This window comes from Scomber scombrus, chromosome 15 (genome assembly GCF_963691925.1).
Source record: "Scomber scombrus chromosome 15, fScoSco1.1, whole genome shotgun sequence".
Lineage (NCBI taxonomy): Eukaryota > Metazoa > Chordata > Actinopteri > Scombriformes > Scombridae > Scomber > Scomber scombrus.
The window spans coordinates 23,434,173-23,452,766 of record NC_084984.1 but is presented as its reverse complement, the minus strand read 5'-3'; the positions used below and the strand labels follow the sequence as shown (position 1 = coordinate 23,452,766).

At 38.6% G+C, this 18,594-nt stretch overlaps 1 protein-coding gene across 1 annotated transcript in view; it reads right to left on the bottom strand.

Annotated features, from left to right (window-relative positions):
* Positions 1-18,594, bottom strand: part of cwc27 (CWC27 spliceosome associated cyclophilin) — a 36,627-nt gene that overhangs the window by 7,741 nt on the left and 10,292 nt on the right. The window contains exon 11 of the mRNA XM_062434099.1: positions 9,848-9,951. Coding sequence (XP_062290083.1) covers positions 9,848-9,951 — 104 coding nt within the window. The remainder of the gene's footprint in view (positions 1-9,847; positions 9,952-18,594) is intronic.

The window sequence follows — 18,594 nt, the reverse complement described above, 5'->3', positions numbered from 1 at the left end:
ATTCAGTTATTAAGTTCTCTGATGCAACAAGTTGACAACACTTGGAGTGAAGAAATACCACAGCTTCACATGTTCTCCTGCATTTTGACTGATGAGCAGAACATGATCAGAGAGAAAAGATAAAAGGAAGTAAAACTTGTCAAGCTTCGACAGTTGCTGCCGTACATGATCTGAGAACATGATAATAAGAGAGGTGAAGAGATGAGGCGACGCAGGGCAGAGTCCTCTCATCTCAGATTGACGTGCTCTGCGTGAATCCACACTGCTGCTAACCTTCACAGATATGTAAAGGAGTGAGGCCATAACCTAGTAACCTCTCACTTTATCTTCCTCAGTGATGACCTACATTACAGCTGCAACCTCATATACCCAAACCTTATGTAACTGATCACTACCAGGCAAAGAAAGGCCCCTTTAATCCTCAACAGAGTCAGGATACAGGAGCATGTGTGCACTTCATTCACTCGGTTAGAGAAAGCTGCAGTTAAAATCACATTTTAGGTGATTAATAGTTTTTATGCTCAAATACAAAATGATATTTGAGGGTGTATGGAAGTTTGTGGTCAAACAATTTAGGCAGTAATTTAATTTCTAGAAGGAATGACAAAAATGTTGAAAGGTTATCTGTATTGTGTCTTTGCTCACTGTATTATTAAAACAAAATATTTTTTTAAAAATTAACATTTTCCATGAATTGCTTTAATACATTTCAGAAAAAAGTTTTCTTTTAGACGATGATGTCTGCTAAAGGAACTAAATCTGCATAAATTAGTTAATCAATTTGTCAATCGACTGAGAATTGAATGGAAATTATCTTTTTCATTTCATTTCATTCCAAACTTTATGCAGACTCACTGATATATTGAGATAGAAATACCCCAGTGACCACGCACACGTGCACATACACACACAAACACACACAAACACAGGTGCAATATTGTGGAACCTAACGTGCCACTGCTGCACCTTACTATTTATGCATCCGTAGTTTATTTAACTGTAATATATACAAACATATTTTCTATTTTTATTTATTTTTTATGTCTGCTGCTGGGATGGGAATGCTTTTGTTGTATTTTTATGTGAAATGACAATAAGTATCAAGCAATTAAACATTACAACAAAGTGAGTCAGCTAAAAACAGGAGCAGCTGGAAATAAAATAAGATGATATTAAAAAATGAAATTGCCTTAAGAATAAAAAAGATTTTGATAATAAATAAACAGTTTGAGTCATTTTAATCAGAAATCCACTGGTTTCTGCTTTTCTCTGTTATATACTGTTACAAACTGAATCTGTTGGACTTTTGGACAATTAGATGGACAACAAAGATCATGGCTGTGTGGCCAGGGCTGAAACTAATGAGTATTTTCATTATTGATCAATCTTCTTGTCTATAAAAGTTGAAAAATGCATGTTGTAACTTTTTAAATCTCAAAGCAACGTCTTCAAATGTTTTGTTTTGTCCAATCAATCGTTAAAAGTTTACTATCAAGTAAGACACAGAAAAGCTTAGAATTCTCATATTTCAGAGGCTATAATGACCAGATATTTTGTATTTTTGTAGCATGATTATTCAATTATTAAAATAGTTGCTGAATCATTTTTATGTTGAGCCACTAATTCATTAATCGACTGATCATTACAGCTTTACTTTGAGGTGTGGGAAACTGTGGTGGGTAATTCTCATTATTCCGTAGCGTTTTATAGACTAAACAATTAACAATGAATCTCTACTTGCAGCTTTAAAGGAACATGAAGGCCTAAAATGGAAAAAGAGCTGAAGTAAACTACAGCTGCAGACTGGTGCTACACATAAAGAGGTATGACCTGTGTATTAAATACAGACAGGCCGAGTGAAGAATTATTTTCCACCTAAGCGTCCTCCTCCTCTGCAGGATGCGTGAAATAGTCTCTCATCGTGAATCAAAGGAGGGACAATCAGCATGCTGACATCGGTGTCTCATGCAGTCAATGTGCTTCTGTAAACCTCCCCGCTCAGACGCACAGGCTGTGAAGTCACAGAGTGGCAGACAGTGAGCACAGTCTGCTGGCTGATGGAGGCCTCTTTCCACAACAAAATGTGATGTCACACACACACACACACACACACACACAGAAAAACACACACACACATGCACAACACCGCCCGCCCCGAGATGGCATCACCTCACCGGCCGAGCCGAGCCACTTCTGACTGGATGCTCTGACACATTCAGCTGCACAAAATAAATGATGTAACAGAGAAAACACTGAAAGTCGACTGCATGTCATTTAGTAAGAGCGGCGAGGTTATGAGTTTCTCTTAATGTGCATTTATTATTTATTTATTTAAAAAAAACTAAAAACTTTTATCGTGACTCACAACAGGAAACACAAGGAGAGAAACATAAAGTTGGTGAGACATAATAAACCTAAACTAACCCAAAACGTTACCCGACCTGCACCACCAGCTATACACTCTGCCTCTGAAAATGTTATTAGGAGAAAAATATGTAATTTTCAGTGAGTAATAAATAAAAAAGAAGGAATCTTGGACAGGTCATGTTTCATGTTTTTTATGTGGGCGTTGATTAATCGCTGTTATTGACAGTTTGCTCAGCCCACCTCCGGGACTGACTGAGTCAGACTTTTCAGAGTTTCTGAATATATAGAAGAATATTTCTCCAGACACGCACACACAGCTCTACTGGGTTTGTGACACTTAAAAGAACTTCACGCAGTATTTAAGTATGTTTAATGTTACTTGATTATGATACCTGCCCTTTTAGCACAGTTTAGCCAAAGTAGCTAATGCAGAGTGTCTCAAATCTCGCGCTTCGGTACATAAAATTCATATTTTCAGTGCATAAGTGTGTTGACACTGAGAAATATGGAAGAATGCAGCACTATGAGTACCCAGATGGTGCCCCGTAACTATGGACACTTCTCACCCTAAACGGTCGCCATCTTCGCTCCATAGCAGAAGGGGAGGGACCACTTTTTAAACAGGAAATGGTGGCCGAGGACGTTGTAACTACGGTGAACATCACCACATTATTCAAATGTAGATTATACATGTGTTTTTAGCACCAACCACCACTTTACTGATGTCAGATATAAGCCATCAGTAGGTTTATTGGGATAATTTAGCAGTCTGTAATGATTTGGCAGAAGTATGTGATTTGAGACACAGTGCCAGTGTGCTCTGCTTGGTATTCCCAGTAAGTTAGTGTTAGCTTCGGTCTGAGGTAGCCGGCTGTGTTTTCACAGCGTGAAAGGCAACATCCTGCACTCTAGTGCTGCGCGATCGCACTCGCGTTGTCAGCCTGTGCAATTATATAACCGCAAAAGAGAAAGAAAAATGTCCGCGTGAGAACGTTTGGTCATCCACTCACCATGAGTGGAGATACTTCACAGACTGCACTCACTCTCAGTATAGTCACTGATGTGTGTGCAGTGCATGGTCACATGACTTGCCGGTGTGCAGACCACAGACCAGGTGCAAATGGAAGCTAACGAGCAGGACGACACCGACCTGGTGGCCAAAAAAACCCCACAACCTCTGTTATATGGCGATATTTTGGATTTAATCTTTGCGACATGGGGCAGAAAGAGGTTCTCATATTAAAGTTCCTACATCACACAGCAATCAGCGAATTAAAACAGGACAAAGAAAAATGAGATGAATGCATCGCAGCGAAAGCGCTAACTAATAAAGGAATGACAAGTGAAGGCTGTTGTCATTATCACAACAGATAACGGCACGAACATTGTGGAGCTTAATCAGTGGACTCTGTTGCAGTGTTTTGGAATTCACCTTGCTAATGGTAAGTAATGATACACACATGATACCATTTTGCTTATCATATCGCAATATTTTCCACAATAATCACAATATGACTTTTTCACAAAAACATACCGACATGCGACTTTGGGCTCCAATGCAAACCAACAGGTGACGTCATGCCTCCCAACATCAGATCAGATCAGATAGATACAGTACATAGATACTTTATTGACCCTTCTCAGGAAATGACTTGGTTACACACATAACATAAAACTCATCTCCAACTATCCACAGGAAAAATACTAAAATAACACAAAAATGTACTAATATAACCAGAATATACATTTAATAAATAATACTAAAATACTCAGCGTGCCATGGAGTATCTCATCCACCCATCTTCATATACAGTTTACGATTATGTCTTTTTTAATGTGAATAAAAACCAAATTGCATAAAGTTGCGGTTTTAAAGGAGGAGGTTTATGTGTGGGAAATGAGCCAATTGGAGCGAACCTGTTGCTGCCTGTAGTCATATATTTAGGGGACAGATAAAAATGTCAAACTGTTCCTTCAAATTAGGAAACTTTGGCTTCCTTTTCTTTCCTAATAAGTGAGCTTAAGATCAAAACTGCGGTGTAAATAGTTTAAAAAGTATTTCTCATTAACAAAAAATAAAGAAATTGAAATATTAAAAAGGCAAGTTCATAAAATGTAACAAAGTATTTTAATGAGGTGTACAGCCCCTACTGTAGTGGAGGATATTAGACTTATGCAATAAGTTATTTTACAGTAGTTGCATGTCTTGTTGAGGACAAAAAGTTGTATTTTATGGGAAGAGGAACAAAACTGAACAATGAAAGGCTTCAGCCCAACAGAGTCGCTATCATTTAAGTCCAGGAAACCACACAGTTACTCTTGTTTCCTGATGATTTTACGCTGTGAATCCTCCAAATACTGAGAAATCACTGGGATTTCCAAACATAACCCTGGAAATCTAAAGGGCCACTATCCCCCACCTCCTCTCCCCTCCACCCTTCTCCCCACGGTGTCAACATGGAAGTCTGCTCCGCTGCTCAAGGGGGGGGGGGGACCCTTTCCTCTTGATTTATGAGACCAACAAGTGATCTCCCTCCACCCCCCCCCCCCCTCCTCCTCCTCCTCACCTCACCAGTCACCTCTCCTGCTCTGCCTCCCCGCTGCACCCTGTGACATGCTGGATGCTGACTGATGATGCCCCGAGGTCCTACACGAGGAACACACATCACCTTCTCCAGCTGTTGTCACTAACTACTATCTTTGAGTTTGATGGCCTTTTCTAACTACATTCCTCCCCTCTCCTGTCACCAAGGCTCAAGAGAGCAACAAATCAAATTGCTGATGTTGTAGCAACCGAAAGGCTGTTGTGGACGACGGACGGACGCCTCCTCTATAGGATAAAAAGCCCCCCTTCTTCTTTTTCTTCGAGAAGTAATCAGCAGCTTTCAAAGAAAAGTCAACACGGTTGGCACGGCGCCGAACTCTGAGGTAACCTTACCTGTATGATCATCAATCAAAAACACATCAAAAATGATCGACACCACCTTTCTGTCAACGATTATGCAACGAGAGAAAGAAATACTGTGAAAATTATGAGTGTCCTGTGAAAATAACTAAAAAAAGTGATGTATTGAGAAGACAAAATAACACGCTCGTTTAATCACAGGTAATTGGTGCTTCATATATCACTCTGTTACAGCATTTCTTCTAAGTCAACATCGTGACTGACAAGGCACCGTTGTAATAAAACACCCATAGCGTAGGCACACACACACACACACACACACACACACACACACACATAACCTGTATAATATCTAAGTGGGATGAAGACTGTTGCCACATCGTTTAGGGTGGGTATTGAATGGACAGTGGTTTTCAGAATGGCTCTCTTATTTTTGGCTCCGGTACCAGGTGGTCATGCCAAGAAAGAGAAAACCAGACTTACCAGAACATGCTATAATTTATGTGATGAAAACTGAAGTGATGACGGTTGAAAAAATAATTTAAAAAAAAAGCTTAAAAAAAGAAAGAAGGGGGTACACTTCTAGCTGATGGTGACTTCGTCTGAAGAGGCAATTTGCTTTTTTTTTTTTTTAACTTCAATCAAGTGTAATGTCAGGTATAAGTGCAGCTGCTGGTGGAGGAAGATGAGAAACGGGCATTTTTTGTGATTTCATACCGAAATTTGGATGGGATGGTCAAGAAAACGTTAACTACGGTGGCCCCCTAAGGACAAAACACAAGCAAAAGTAAAAGCACATACATCAAGGGAAAGCTCTGAATCCACAAATGCTACGAAAAATGCTGTAAAACACAAATATTAACAGAAATGATGCCCAAATTATAAAATGGAACAAAAAATACTGAAATGTATTCATAAATAAAATCACAAACATTATGAGAAATTATGTTACTACGCTTTATATTTGTTTGTGTTTCGGTGTTTGTTGCATTTTTGGATTTGGATGTAATGTCTGTAAGTATCCGAGCTTTTACATTTTTATGTGTTTTACAATCTAATACCTAGAATCGTTGTATTTGGAGTGCCTTTGCTTTTGTATATATTTTGTCCTTATGGGGCTACAGTAGAAACCATTTACTTTCAATCAGGACATATTATATTGTTCAACTTAAGTATAAGTCAAATATCTACTTAAGGACATTCAGTACCTGTTTATATGCATATTAAACAAAAGCATGGCTCTGAATCATGTTACACTTGGCTTATCTAAACATTAAAGATCATTGCTCGTGCAGTTCAAAGCTGCTATTGAGGTCGGAAGAATCAAAGCAGAATATGTGAGCTGTGTGATTTTGGAGAAGAAGAAAGCAAGTCTCACTTCCTTATGATGATTTAAGAGAGTCAATTATTTTGTGAAACGGCTCGAAAAAACCTTAAAATACTGGAATAATACTTTTATGATTAAACATTGATTAAGACGTTTTATGGCTTATTAAGACTTTTTAAGGCTCCTTAGATATCATGTTGTTTGCACTTTACACAATAATACAAACTTAACCCTTTACTTCAATCGAAACATCATCTTTCAGTCTAAAGCTCAATTTAACAACCAAATATTGTATTTGAAATTTAGTTTAGTTTGGTACAAGTTGGGTCAAAGTACAGATGATGGACTACACAGGTGCTAATGGTGTGTTGTCCTCCAAGTGTATTTCATTCATAAGATTATTATCTTAATTAAAAGTATAGCAATTAGTGAAGGTTTAAGGATCTATCTAGAATTTAATTGATTAATCATGACAGTGAGTTTTCAAACCGAATTTCATCTCAGTCTTTAAAATTTGTGATACAGATTAAGTGATAATAAACTGAATATATTAAAGGACTATTTGAGGCAATTTGGAGACGTCACCTTCAGGGTCTGTGATATTATGACTGTGTTAAAATGTTACTGTTTTTAAATGTTTAATAGACCAAAGGATCAATCACTTAACAAAGTAAATAATCAGCCGATGAACTAACGATGAAAAATAATTATTAGTTGCGGCCCTAAAACCTTTCAGTTCAGACCTACATCAATATATCCCCGCTGAACCTGGACTGACCAGTTTGAGAGGCATGTGAGTGAAATGAGACCAGAGTTTCACCTTCATAGAGGGGTCAGAGGAGAACCAGGAGAATGATTTAAGCTTTAAACGATGGCAGTGTCAATGTGAGCCTTAATGTGTGTGTGTGTGTGTGTGTGTGTGTGTGTGTGTGTGTGTGTGTGTGTGTGTGTGTGTGCGTGTGTAGCTCTGACTTCTGCACAGCTTCTCCAGTGGGATGAGATAAAACAAGCCCTCACCACAGTGTTCTGCTGTGGCTGAGCTGAGTTTCAAGATTTACAGCATTTGAGCAGACATCCGTCTCCCCTGCAGTGGCCATTGGCCCATGACATCTAAGAATTCCATCTAATGGAATTAACTTTTGCTTCCAACACAGAAATGTAATGAGGAACTCTTAAAAGAAACTCCTGCCTCCGGCTAAGCTGCCAGAGAGCACAAAACAAAGGTCCCTGGCAGAGTTTAAATACCTTGTAAGATAATGGAGGAGCTTAAGCAAGTTGCCACTCAGTATATAACAATGCAGGGCTGTTGTTGCCCCAACATTTGGGTGTATGTAGAAGATCTCTTTCTGAATAGGATGTTTGTGGAAACAGCTTAACTCTATGCAGATATCACTAAGAGCAACACATTAAGTCAGAGACACCGACACAAGCTTAGTCGATTTTAAAGCATTAAAGGATGCGTTCATAATTTTTCAAAGGCAACAAAAATCCGCAGTCAGGTTCCTACATGAACCTAGAAACACGTTTTTCTTGTTGTAATCATTCCTCTTCTCTTGTTCATACTGACCATTAAAAGATCCCCTGTCTTGATGGACAGCGTTTTTGCTGTTCAGCTGCAGTAACGAAAAGTGGAAAGTGGGAATTTGGCACTAAAAGGACTTTGTAAGAGACTGAATTGATTGGACTAATTGTGATGGTTGAAGCTCCTTATTATCTTCATATTGATTTTTAAATAAATTTTCACACAAAACAAAGGCTTGTGGATTTTGGTCCCATCACTTAGATTGAAAGTACATTATGACGGGATCTCTTTAATTAAAGGAAACTTTCAGATTTTTTTTACTTGAACCCTATTCTCTGGACTTTTGTGAGAGTTGAGTTGATGCAGAAGACAACGGTGTGAGATATGGAGAGAGGAGTGAGTTTGTTGTGTTGGAATAGAGAAAGTGTAGCTTAGTTTTATCTAAAAGGTTTAAAATGTCATGGCTGAATGTTTAGCTGATCTGCACAGTAACTCAACTCTCACGACGTTTCAGAGCGAGACTTTTCCTCGAGCGAGACTTGGTTAGACACAACAAACAGACCAACAAACAGACCAGATCAAAAGAAGTACGGTCCTTTCCATCATGTTGTCTGACACTTATAATAACAATCTCAGCCTGTCGGTGGCAAAAACAAGCACTTTTAATAGACATCCGTGGACGGGGCCCTACCGCCTAAAAAAAGATTACATTGCGGTCTGTTTCATGGCTAAAAATTGTTGCCCCCGTTAGTCACTTAGACACAAACTGGGAAAATAAGGTCCAAGTTGAAAAATCCCTAAGCATCCCTCTGTGGTCAGTATGAACAGGAAAAATGGCAAGATAAACATGACCTTACGTTCATATGTACACCTGGTAAAACTGTGAACATTTTCTTTATAGTACAATGCAATGGTTGTATTTTGTGCTCTTTCACCTAAAATCTTGAATAAATCAGCAAAAAGTCAAGAGTGTACTCCTTGACTGTGTCTGCTGTTTAAAAACATAAAACCATCAGTGTTTGAGCAACAAAAGCCCGTCATGGTCTTCAGTCAATTTTGGCTGGGGGTAATCCCACAATTAGGCTGTTCCCCACAGAACCCCCCGTGAACTATTTTGTTTTGTTGCACAACGATATGTGCACAACCTCAAGCTAACCTCTGTGTCGAGGCGGTTTTTTTGTAATTTTCGAAAATGTGTTTCAGCAAAGGCAACAATCCCAAAGATTGACGGCGCATTATGACAGACTGCTGTGTGGTGAAGACCCGAGGAGATTTTTTTTGGGGGGGGGGGGGGCAGATTTATTTTCTTTCTGTCTGTCTTCTTCTTCTTTTTTCTTACTTTTTAACAGAATCACAAAGCTACAAACTAACAAACACAAAAAAAAGGTTTCATGTGCAACTATGGCGGCCACTCAACAATTTTCACCCACGCAATTTTCTGCAAGCTTTAACACAAAAATGCAGACACTTTGGGGAGGGAGGGGGGGGGGGTGTAGACGTCTGCAACTAATTGACAAAATCAGAGGGTTGCCTGTCTTAGTGTCCATTAGTAGAGAATGTAGCATGGACCACCCTCTTAGAGACTTTGTTCACACTTAGAGCTGTGTGGTGAAAGAATACATCAAGAAAATGTACCTAGATGTGGTAAGATACATGTAGAGCACACTATAAACATAGTATATCATAAATAACTGAAGCTGTAGGGGAATAAAAGCTGCCCACATACCCTCTATGACTTCTTCTACTGCAGGTTTCAAACTTTCTTCTTTCCTCTGCTTTATGGCTTGTAGGTCCTTCTTCAGCTGCCGCGCCTCTTTCCGTAATTCATCACTGTTGACGGGAGAAATGAGTTTTTGAGAATTTAAACTCCACATATATAACTGCTGTAAATGATTGCACCTGCAGACAGCAGACAAGAACAATAACATAGAAACAGGTTCAAAGACAAAAGTTCAAATCCTTTAACAGTTTTTTGTAACGTCAGCAGTCTGATTGTTGCTGGTCTTCATGAAGAAACAATTGTTCTGAAACTTTAAGCTTCTCCAAATGTTTTGTTCATGTCCAATAATGTTGGCACATAAAATTAACATAAAACACTCTATGCAAGTGTCAGAATGAAGAATGTACATTAAAAGCATCTGTTACTCCAATAAATTTGATGGAGCCTTAATACAATAATTGTTCCCCCCCTCCAGGCTCCTGGAAAGCACAACATGGGGTATTAAAGTAGAGCAGACACATGGGAAAAATGTCAATGTGTTTCTTGTTTTGAGATGAGTAACTGTCATTGTAAAAGCACTCATTAAAACATTAGAGAAAGGGAAATGACTGAAAGAAGCTGTGATTTCTAGCCTATTAAAATACTCAGTCACTCAGCAGTGGTAATGAATACAATCACTCCAAAAGTTATTATCTCTTACAGACATGCTGTAATAATAAGAAGAATCTAAATAATCTATGTTGCACAATCCACTGTGTGTGTTTCTGTGAAGCTTTTTAATTGGTTTAACATTTCCTGCATATGAATTTTGATCGGTTGTACATTAACGCTGAGGTGGAACAAAGTCACAAGTTAGTCTAAAGTTTTGGCTATCAGGTCCAGAGACCAGTTTCAAGTCCTCTTCCAAATTAAGACCAACAACTCTGAAGTCAACACCAAAATCAATACAGACGAGTCCCAAGAAAAGATCAAAAATTCACATGTCTGGTGAGGCAAGTCCCAAATCAAGTCCAAAGTCAAGACCAACAAGTCCAAAATCAAGTCCAAATTCTAGACCAAGAAGACTCAATTCAAGTCCAAATTCAATACCAAGAAGTCTCAATTCAAGTCCAAAGTCAAGACCAAAAAGTCCCAAATCAAGGCCAAAGTCAAGACCAACAAGTTCCAGGTACAGTCTCAAGTCAAGGCCAACAAGTTCCAGGTACAGTCTCAAGTCAACACCAACAAATCCCAAACTTTAGTCCCAAGTAAGTCCCAGGTTAATACAGTCAAGTCTCAAGAGAAGTTTCAAGTAAAGAACAAAAAGTCCCAAATTTTAGACCAACATGTCCAAAGTCAAATCCCAAGTCAGTAAAGGCAAGATTCATGTCTAAAATCTAACTTGTCCATGTCACATGACTTGAGTCCAAACCATTGCAGACGTAAAGTTAATTTTATTTATATAGCCCAATATCACAAACCACAAACTTGCGTGAATGTGCTTTACAACCTCTACAGTATACAACACCCCCTATCCTTAGGTTACCCTTGTTCGGATAAGGAAAAGCACATGCACACTTTGGATGAAAGCCATGTGATATTATTTATTATGAGCAATAAAATACAAAAATGTCCTGTGATACATGAAATAAGTAACTGACAAATGCTGCTAGTGGCAGAGGTAATTAAAAACTTTATACTTCCTTCCTTCAAGTGGCATTACATTAAGTATTACAGGCAGTGCTCATGTCCACCTACCCTTATAAAACCTTTAACTGCATGACAGAGGCAGGCCAAGGCACATCCTTGCTTTCTTGACTCATGGTGCCGTCCCTTTTGGCAGGTGGCCCAAAGCCCAGCTCATGCAAGGCTAAATGCTATAAGTCTGAACTGAGTCCAGCAATGCTGATTATTGTTCCCTTTCACACGATTGAGACTACTGCCAGTTGCAGAGCAGATATGTTATGTTAGGAAATGATAATATTTTTGTACTGCCTGACAGCTCTGTTTTTGTCCCATTCTCTTGCGGAGCCACAAAGCACAGGTAAGCTGCACAGTCTGGGCCCCTGGCCTAGAAACATGTGAGGCATCTCCAGACCAAACAATGGCTGCCTTTGTTTCTTACATCTGCTTCTCTGGACTGACATTCATTTATATCATTATCTTTCCTTTTATCTGGAACTTTCATTCTTCTGTTTGTAGCTTTCCAACACTCATGTTACCTTTGTTTAATCCACTAACATTGTCTGTGGCAAAGCACCGAGGCATCAAACTGAGTGGTATTTTAACCGTAAGTGCCCTGGCAAATATTAACAGCTGTGGCTGACTTGATGTCATGTCTCTTCCTTGTTAGCTTCCCTGCTGGTGCTGCTGATGATACACATGAGGAATCAGTCAGACATACAGTTGTTAGGCCTCTCTCTTTTCCTTAAGAAAAAAGAAAAGTTGAATCCAGACTAAGTTGCCAAGAGCAGTACTGGTTGGCAGGGTCAGACTTGGCTTGTGTGAGAACGTCGTCTGCTCAGCTCTATCAACAAACCTTTTTTCTGAGACACTCATTTAACATACAGCAGGGTTGTGTGGCAAGGTGGGCAAAATAACATTGTTCAAAGACTACAGCTGCCAATTACAGTTTCATATCTTGCACAGTGATTAAACAGGTACATTTTGTAAAACTGATAGTTTCTTTGCTATTTTAACTTGATTAAAGACTGAAAACGGACATCCAGCAAAACTAAATTTAGATAGCTTATCCTGTTTTAAACAATGTGAACACGAAGTTTGTCAGTCAGCGGTGCTCTGCATTTAATCACTTATGTGGCTACAGTACTCTTAAGTTAACTTTTTAAGTCTTTTTTTTGCAAATTTAACTTTGCCTGTAACTACCTTGGCGATTATGTTCTTTAAAAAGATAATGTAGCATGTTATTTTGTCTACCTCAGTGGTATCTGGCTACAAAATGGTGTACAGACTTTTCTCTTGTTTTTCATTTGTTGTTTGGTCTAGCACCTGCTTTATTTGTCTACTGGATGCTACACATCTACACAGATTTGTACATATGTTACACAGTAACAGCTAGCTACACATAATTGTCATTAAAGTGAAAACCAATTAACTGTAGTTGTAATATCTGTTGTTGTTTGTAGCTCTAACAAATTGCTAATTTTAAGGGTTAGGGTTAGGGATCCTCAAGCGATTTAGTATTGATAAAGTTTAGGAGACTTACAAGATACACATTTAAATAAGACTATCTGACATTAAGAGCCTACTGCCATGCTAGCAGCTCTTTGAGGATGTGTTTTGAGCTAATTGATAATGTCTGCATGTTAACATGTTGATGTTACTGTTGGAGTTTACTGTGTTGTTAGTTTTGCTTGATAACATTGCTGTGAAATGATGTCGTGTCGATGGTGCTAGAGGGAAGGTTAAGGCATTGCCAAAGTTATTACAATTCATTCTGTGAGAGGCATGAATGTCTGTACCAAAATGCTTAGCAATAAATCCAAAAGTTGTCAAGACATGTGACTCAAAACAACTCATGCCAAATGACCATCAGCAAAGGCATTAGGATTCATCATCTGGGAACCATGAATGTCTGCTAATGTTTTTGTGCCAATCCATCCAATGTAGATGTTCACTTATTCCTCTGGATAAGTGAAAAATTAGACACGTTTCATATCGATGAATCCAATAGTTTTCAAGACATGTCACTAAAAATGTAAAATGTCCACTTGTTGGTGGGGTTAGAGGAAAAGTAAAAGTAAAGGCGTCACCAAAGGGAGTAGGATTTGTCCTCAGATTAATATCTCATGGCAATCCATTCAGTTGTTGTTGAGATATTTCGGCCAGGGTGGACTGACAGCCAGTAACCCTAACCCACAGGTAAAGAAACTGTAACCCTAACCCAAAGGTAAAGAAACTGTAACCCTAACCCACAGGTAAAGAAACTGTAACCCTAACCCACAGGTAAAGAAACTGTAACCCTAACCCAAAGGTAAAGAAACTGTAACCCTAACCCAAAGGTAAAGAAACTGTAATCCTAACCCAAAGGTAAATAAACTGTAACCCTAACCCAAAGGTAAAGAAACTGTAACCCTAACCCACAGGTTAGTCCCTCAGACACCATGGATTAAAACTGATAATATCTTTTCACTAGACCCTCCCTACCTGGTAAAGGCCATGTCTCCAGTTTATAAAGAAAACTGATTGGTTAAAATCTCCAAGCCCAACCAGGGACACCCTGGTGATATCACCATGGCATCATCAGGGTCATTTTCTCAACCTGACAAAGCTCCTCCAAAACCACAGAATACATTATACAACTGTTTTCCACAGGATCTTTAGTGCTCCCGATGACTAGTAAAACAGACCATGGTGTTCCCATTCAAGTGGAAGTTTAAGGAAACACAAAGAAACTTACAGATGTACAATGAGACCAGATAGGCCTACCTGCTGACAGTATGATTGATGTATCTCTAGTAAATGCTGCAAAATTATGTAGTGACAAGAGGACAACGTGCCAAAGATGAACAGCGGTCACAAGTAGACATCAAATTGGACAGTTGCTTAAGAATACCACAAACTTTGACCTCAAAAGCAACCTGAAATGACGCTTTGACAGCCTGAACAAAAACACTGATCACTGTTTGATCATTTTGTCCTCTACTTGTCCACCTCAGAGAGGCCTTCTTGACATGACTCAAGTTTATTTTAGTAAAGTAAAGTACGAGTCGTGGCTCGGCTGTTACATAAACACAGTCCAGCCTTTTCTCCAGGACTGAGCGCTGAGGTTTTATACATATATATTCTACAGTGAGGAACACTTTGGACTGAGTGATCATTTTCTGCCTGCCTTGACATGCTGCCATTCGGAAAACAAGAGACGTATCCGAGGCAACAGCCAAACAATCGGCTCCCCAGTCCCGGTGCCAATAAAGAGAAAGAGGCCAGAAAGGACAGGAAAAGCCCCAACAACACCTGTTGTGACACACCTTGGGGCTCAGAAAATTCCTCTGAAGACCCCTCACATCACAACACTACAAATGATTTTGTTTCTACACATTTTGGAATAATGTAAGAACCAAATTTTTCACTTGACTGGATGGATCACATTTTGTTGAGCTAAATCCAAAGAATATATTTACATTTTTCCAACAGTAACAATCATTCAAAGTACAGCCTGAGCAACACTGGATTTTTGAGACTGATATTGATATCAATATTTGATATTTTACAATATACTGGCCAATAATCATTTTCTAAAAATAAACATTTTTGATAAGGATCCCTTTAACGTGGTTATTAGAGAATTGTGATGAAGTTATGTAACACTTGTCAGTACCTTCTGGTGGAAAAACTGTAAAAGACTATTTCTGACTATTTAGATAATGCTCATATGTCTTCTTCGGCCTTATTTTGTTACAGTTGAAATGAACAGAAAATGATCTGGCATATACTCAGATAAGCAATTAACCATTTTGGTCATTTTGCTCCTCACATGTTAGGTTTTGCTGCTTTGCTTTGTTTTTATCATTGTGATCACTGAGTATCTGAGTGTTGGTCGAAAAGGCTGGAACATTTCCTGACATTTATGGACCAGATGATTAGTAAATGAATTGAGAAAATGGTCGTTTGATTAACTGAATAATGAAACAAAAACAAAAGTTAGTCGTTACTTTTTCTTATCCTGTAAAACCTGTGATATATACACTGAAGAGTTCCCCATGCTGGAATAGGAACTGGTTAGACTAGCTCTTCATAAGTTCAAACTTGGCTAAGATATAACATAACTAAGTGCTACACTATATTATTAACACCTACTAACTGCCAGGTTAGTATAAATGTTGCTTAACTGACTGAACTTTGTAATATATGACCTGTTTAGACTGAAGACTAAAAGCAAAATTAAATACGGTCAACACATCGGACCCGATGATTTCAAATTACATTTCACAAAACTAAAAGAATATACTTCAAATAAATAATTGTAAAGCTAGTAAAGACAGACTTAATAATCAGGTAAATAACAATAGTTAAATTAGCATAACTGCACATTTTCCACTGAATACTGGCAAGTCTGAAAAGCATTATTCTCCACATGTGCATATATAAGTAATATAGAGGGGGAAATATATATATATATATATAGAGAGAGGAAGAGGGAGAGAAAGAAAATGAGAGACTGTGGCCCCAGAAACTGTTATTTTTGAAAGTTACAGCATGTGACACAACAGTGACTTCCTGTTTACATACTTTACCAGCAAAGACATTCCACCAGTTTTAATGGTGCGACCTGATTTAGAAAATCACTGGTTTCAAACTGGCGTGCGGTTACTGAGAACCTGAGGAGGGCTTTACACACAGACCTTATGATGGTAATGGAGCTGCTAATAGATAGTGCAACCATGTGCAGTAAGCATTCATAACTAAGATTCAATAAGAGATAATAAGAGCTCTGCGAATCATTTTTAAACTACAGCTGGAAAATGTATTTATTTAACCTGGCTTTTATTTAGTATTATTTTAACCTATTTTTTTACTAAATGACTAAAGCACTTTGAGCTGCATCCCTTGTACAAAAGGTGCTCTAACAGTACTACTATTATTATTAATTAAGACCAGCATTTTATTCATTATATGTGAAACAGCTGAAGGGCGGAAGATGTGGATTTAGAGTGTGTGTCTGAGCTTCTTTTCTGCAACAACCTAAGAAGAGACCATCCATCCATCCATCCATCTCTCCCTTCAATAGGACTCACCTGCCAACAGGAGAGGAAGCTGTGATGGTCATTAAAAAAGCGATAGAAAAACCACTCAGAAGTTGTCATTAGAAGTCAGATAAATAAACTAAAAATGGGCAAAGCTAGATACATTATGAACCCTTTTTAGTGACTCCCCACTAGTCCCTGTGGCCGGCGTCTAACTCGAGGCCTGCCAGCTACTGTCACTCTTTCAGAAAATTAAAAAAAAAAACCCAAAGAGCTGTGGATGATTAACTTTTCATAAAGAAAGCATATGAAGTGATTGGCAGTAGACCAAGTACTCTCATGATTCAGAACCTTGCATTTAATACTCCGGTGTCTGGCAGGAGTCTGAGGCTGACACAGGAATTCGACAACCTTAAAATAGTACAGCGATGACTGTATGGTTCATCAAAAATTCAATCGTTTTCCAAAATGTACAAGCAGGCATACTTGCCTTTTTTGGATTTCTCTGTATTCTTATTTTCCAAGCCTTCGAGTCACTGTAAGAAATGTAATTATTGATAAAAATCAAACTGTTGCAAGTTCAAACAAAAGCCGCCAGTGTGATTGCAATGAGTCAAATGTATATTTACAAAAAAAAAAAAGTAAATAATTTAACACTGAAAGTCTTACTCAGAGTTAGTTCACCACAAGGATGGCAACAGCAGCTTCTCTCTGCCACGGTGGACTCAAACCACTCTAATGACTGAGCAAGTGATGTGGATGAATGTGCTAGAATAACAAGATGGCTGGGTGAACTCCCCTCAGGGGGCACTCCATGGCTTGGTCAAAAGCCAAGGAGAACTGTGAGCTGGAGTGGAGGAATCCAACCTCAACACAGGAATTTGCATGACTTTGCAGAGTGATCTAGACCAATACATTACCCACGCACTGGACCAAGGTTCCTCTTTTAGAGCAGCTCGTCTACCTTGCAATTATTTACTAAATCATTTGGGCTTCTCTTAGTCATGACACAAGCCAGTAATTAATCTTTAAGGAATATGAAGGGGCATCTCTCTCTCTCGTGTTTATATTAGATATATTTAGTTGTGAATTTTCTGCTCTTTGTAAATATTTTTCTTGTTCGAGAGTAAAAAGACACAGTAAACCGGGACACTGAAATGTTGACGTTGATCATAGTCCAAGCGGCGTTCTGCTTTTTTAAAATTCATTTTCAAAGAGTCTAACCCCCCCCCCCCCCCCGTCCCAGACATGCATTGCTGTCTGGAACAGTTTCCAGCGAGCAAGTGCCCCATATGGGGCAGACATGCTACAGTGGGCCAGAGATGTGTAAACCTGGCAGTTCCAAAACATACACAATCCCGCTGCCAAGAACTGGATTATCTCAAGCAGTTTTCTGCACAAAAACAGTGCCGAATGCTTTCTTGATCTCTGCAACCTTTCCCTGAGAACGCGTTGGGTTATGACCGATGACAAGAGACAGGTGCAGCCAATTAATACACAGTGACACGGGAGTACAGGGTATGGCCACTTGGTCGGGATAATTAATGTCTGATGTCCCGTTTAAGTACAGGTTACACTATCCACAAGGCTAAGAGAAGGCTTACTTAGAGTGCTGTGAAGACTGAAAAGACATATGTGACCAAGGCTGCAGAAAAATAAGATGATGTGTCTATTAATTGATTGTCAGTTTAAAAGAAGTATGCTAATAAAGTATTTTGTGGTGATTTAAAGCTTTTATCTGTTTCATATCAATGTAAACTAAACCTCTTTGGTTTTTGGACTGCTGGTCAGACCAAACAAGACATATTCTAGGTTTTCTTAGCTTAATATGATATTCAATCTTTCAGTTTGTAACTGTTTGTTTGGACACAATAAGCAATTTGATATATGACAATAATTCTTGACATTTTACTCACCAAAAAGATTATTTGAGAAAATAAGATTAATCCATAATGAAAATAATCATCAGTTATTATTTGTTTTACACATAAGATTGGACTCCTGTGATGTACAGCTGTTAGCTATCATTGGTTTAAACATCTGTTTGTTTGCATACAGTTGCAGTAT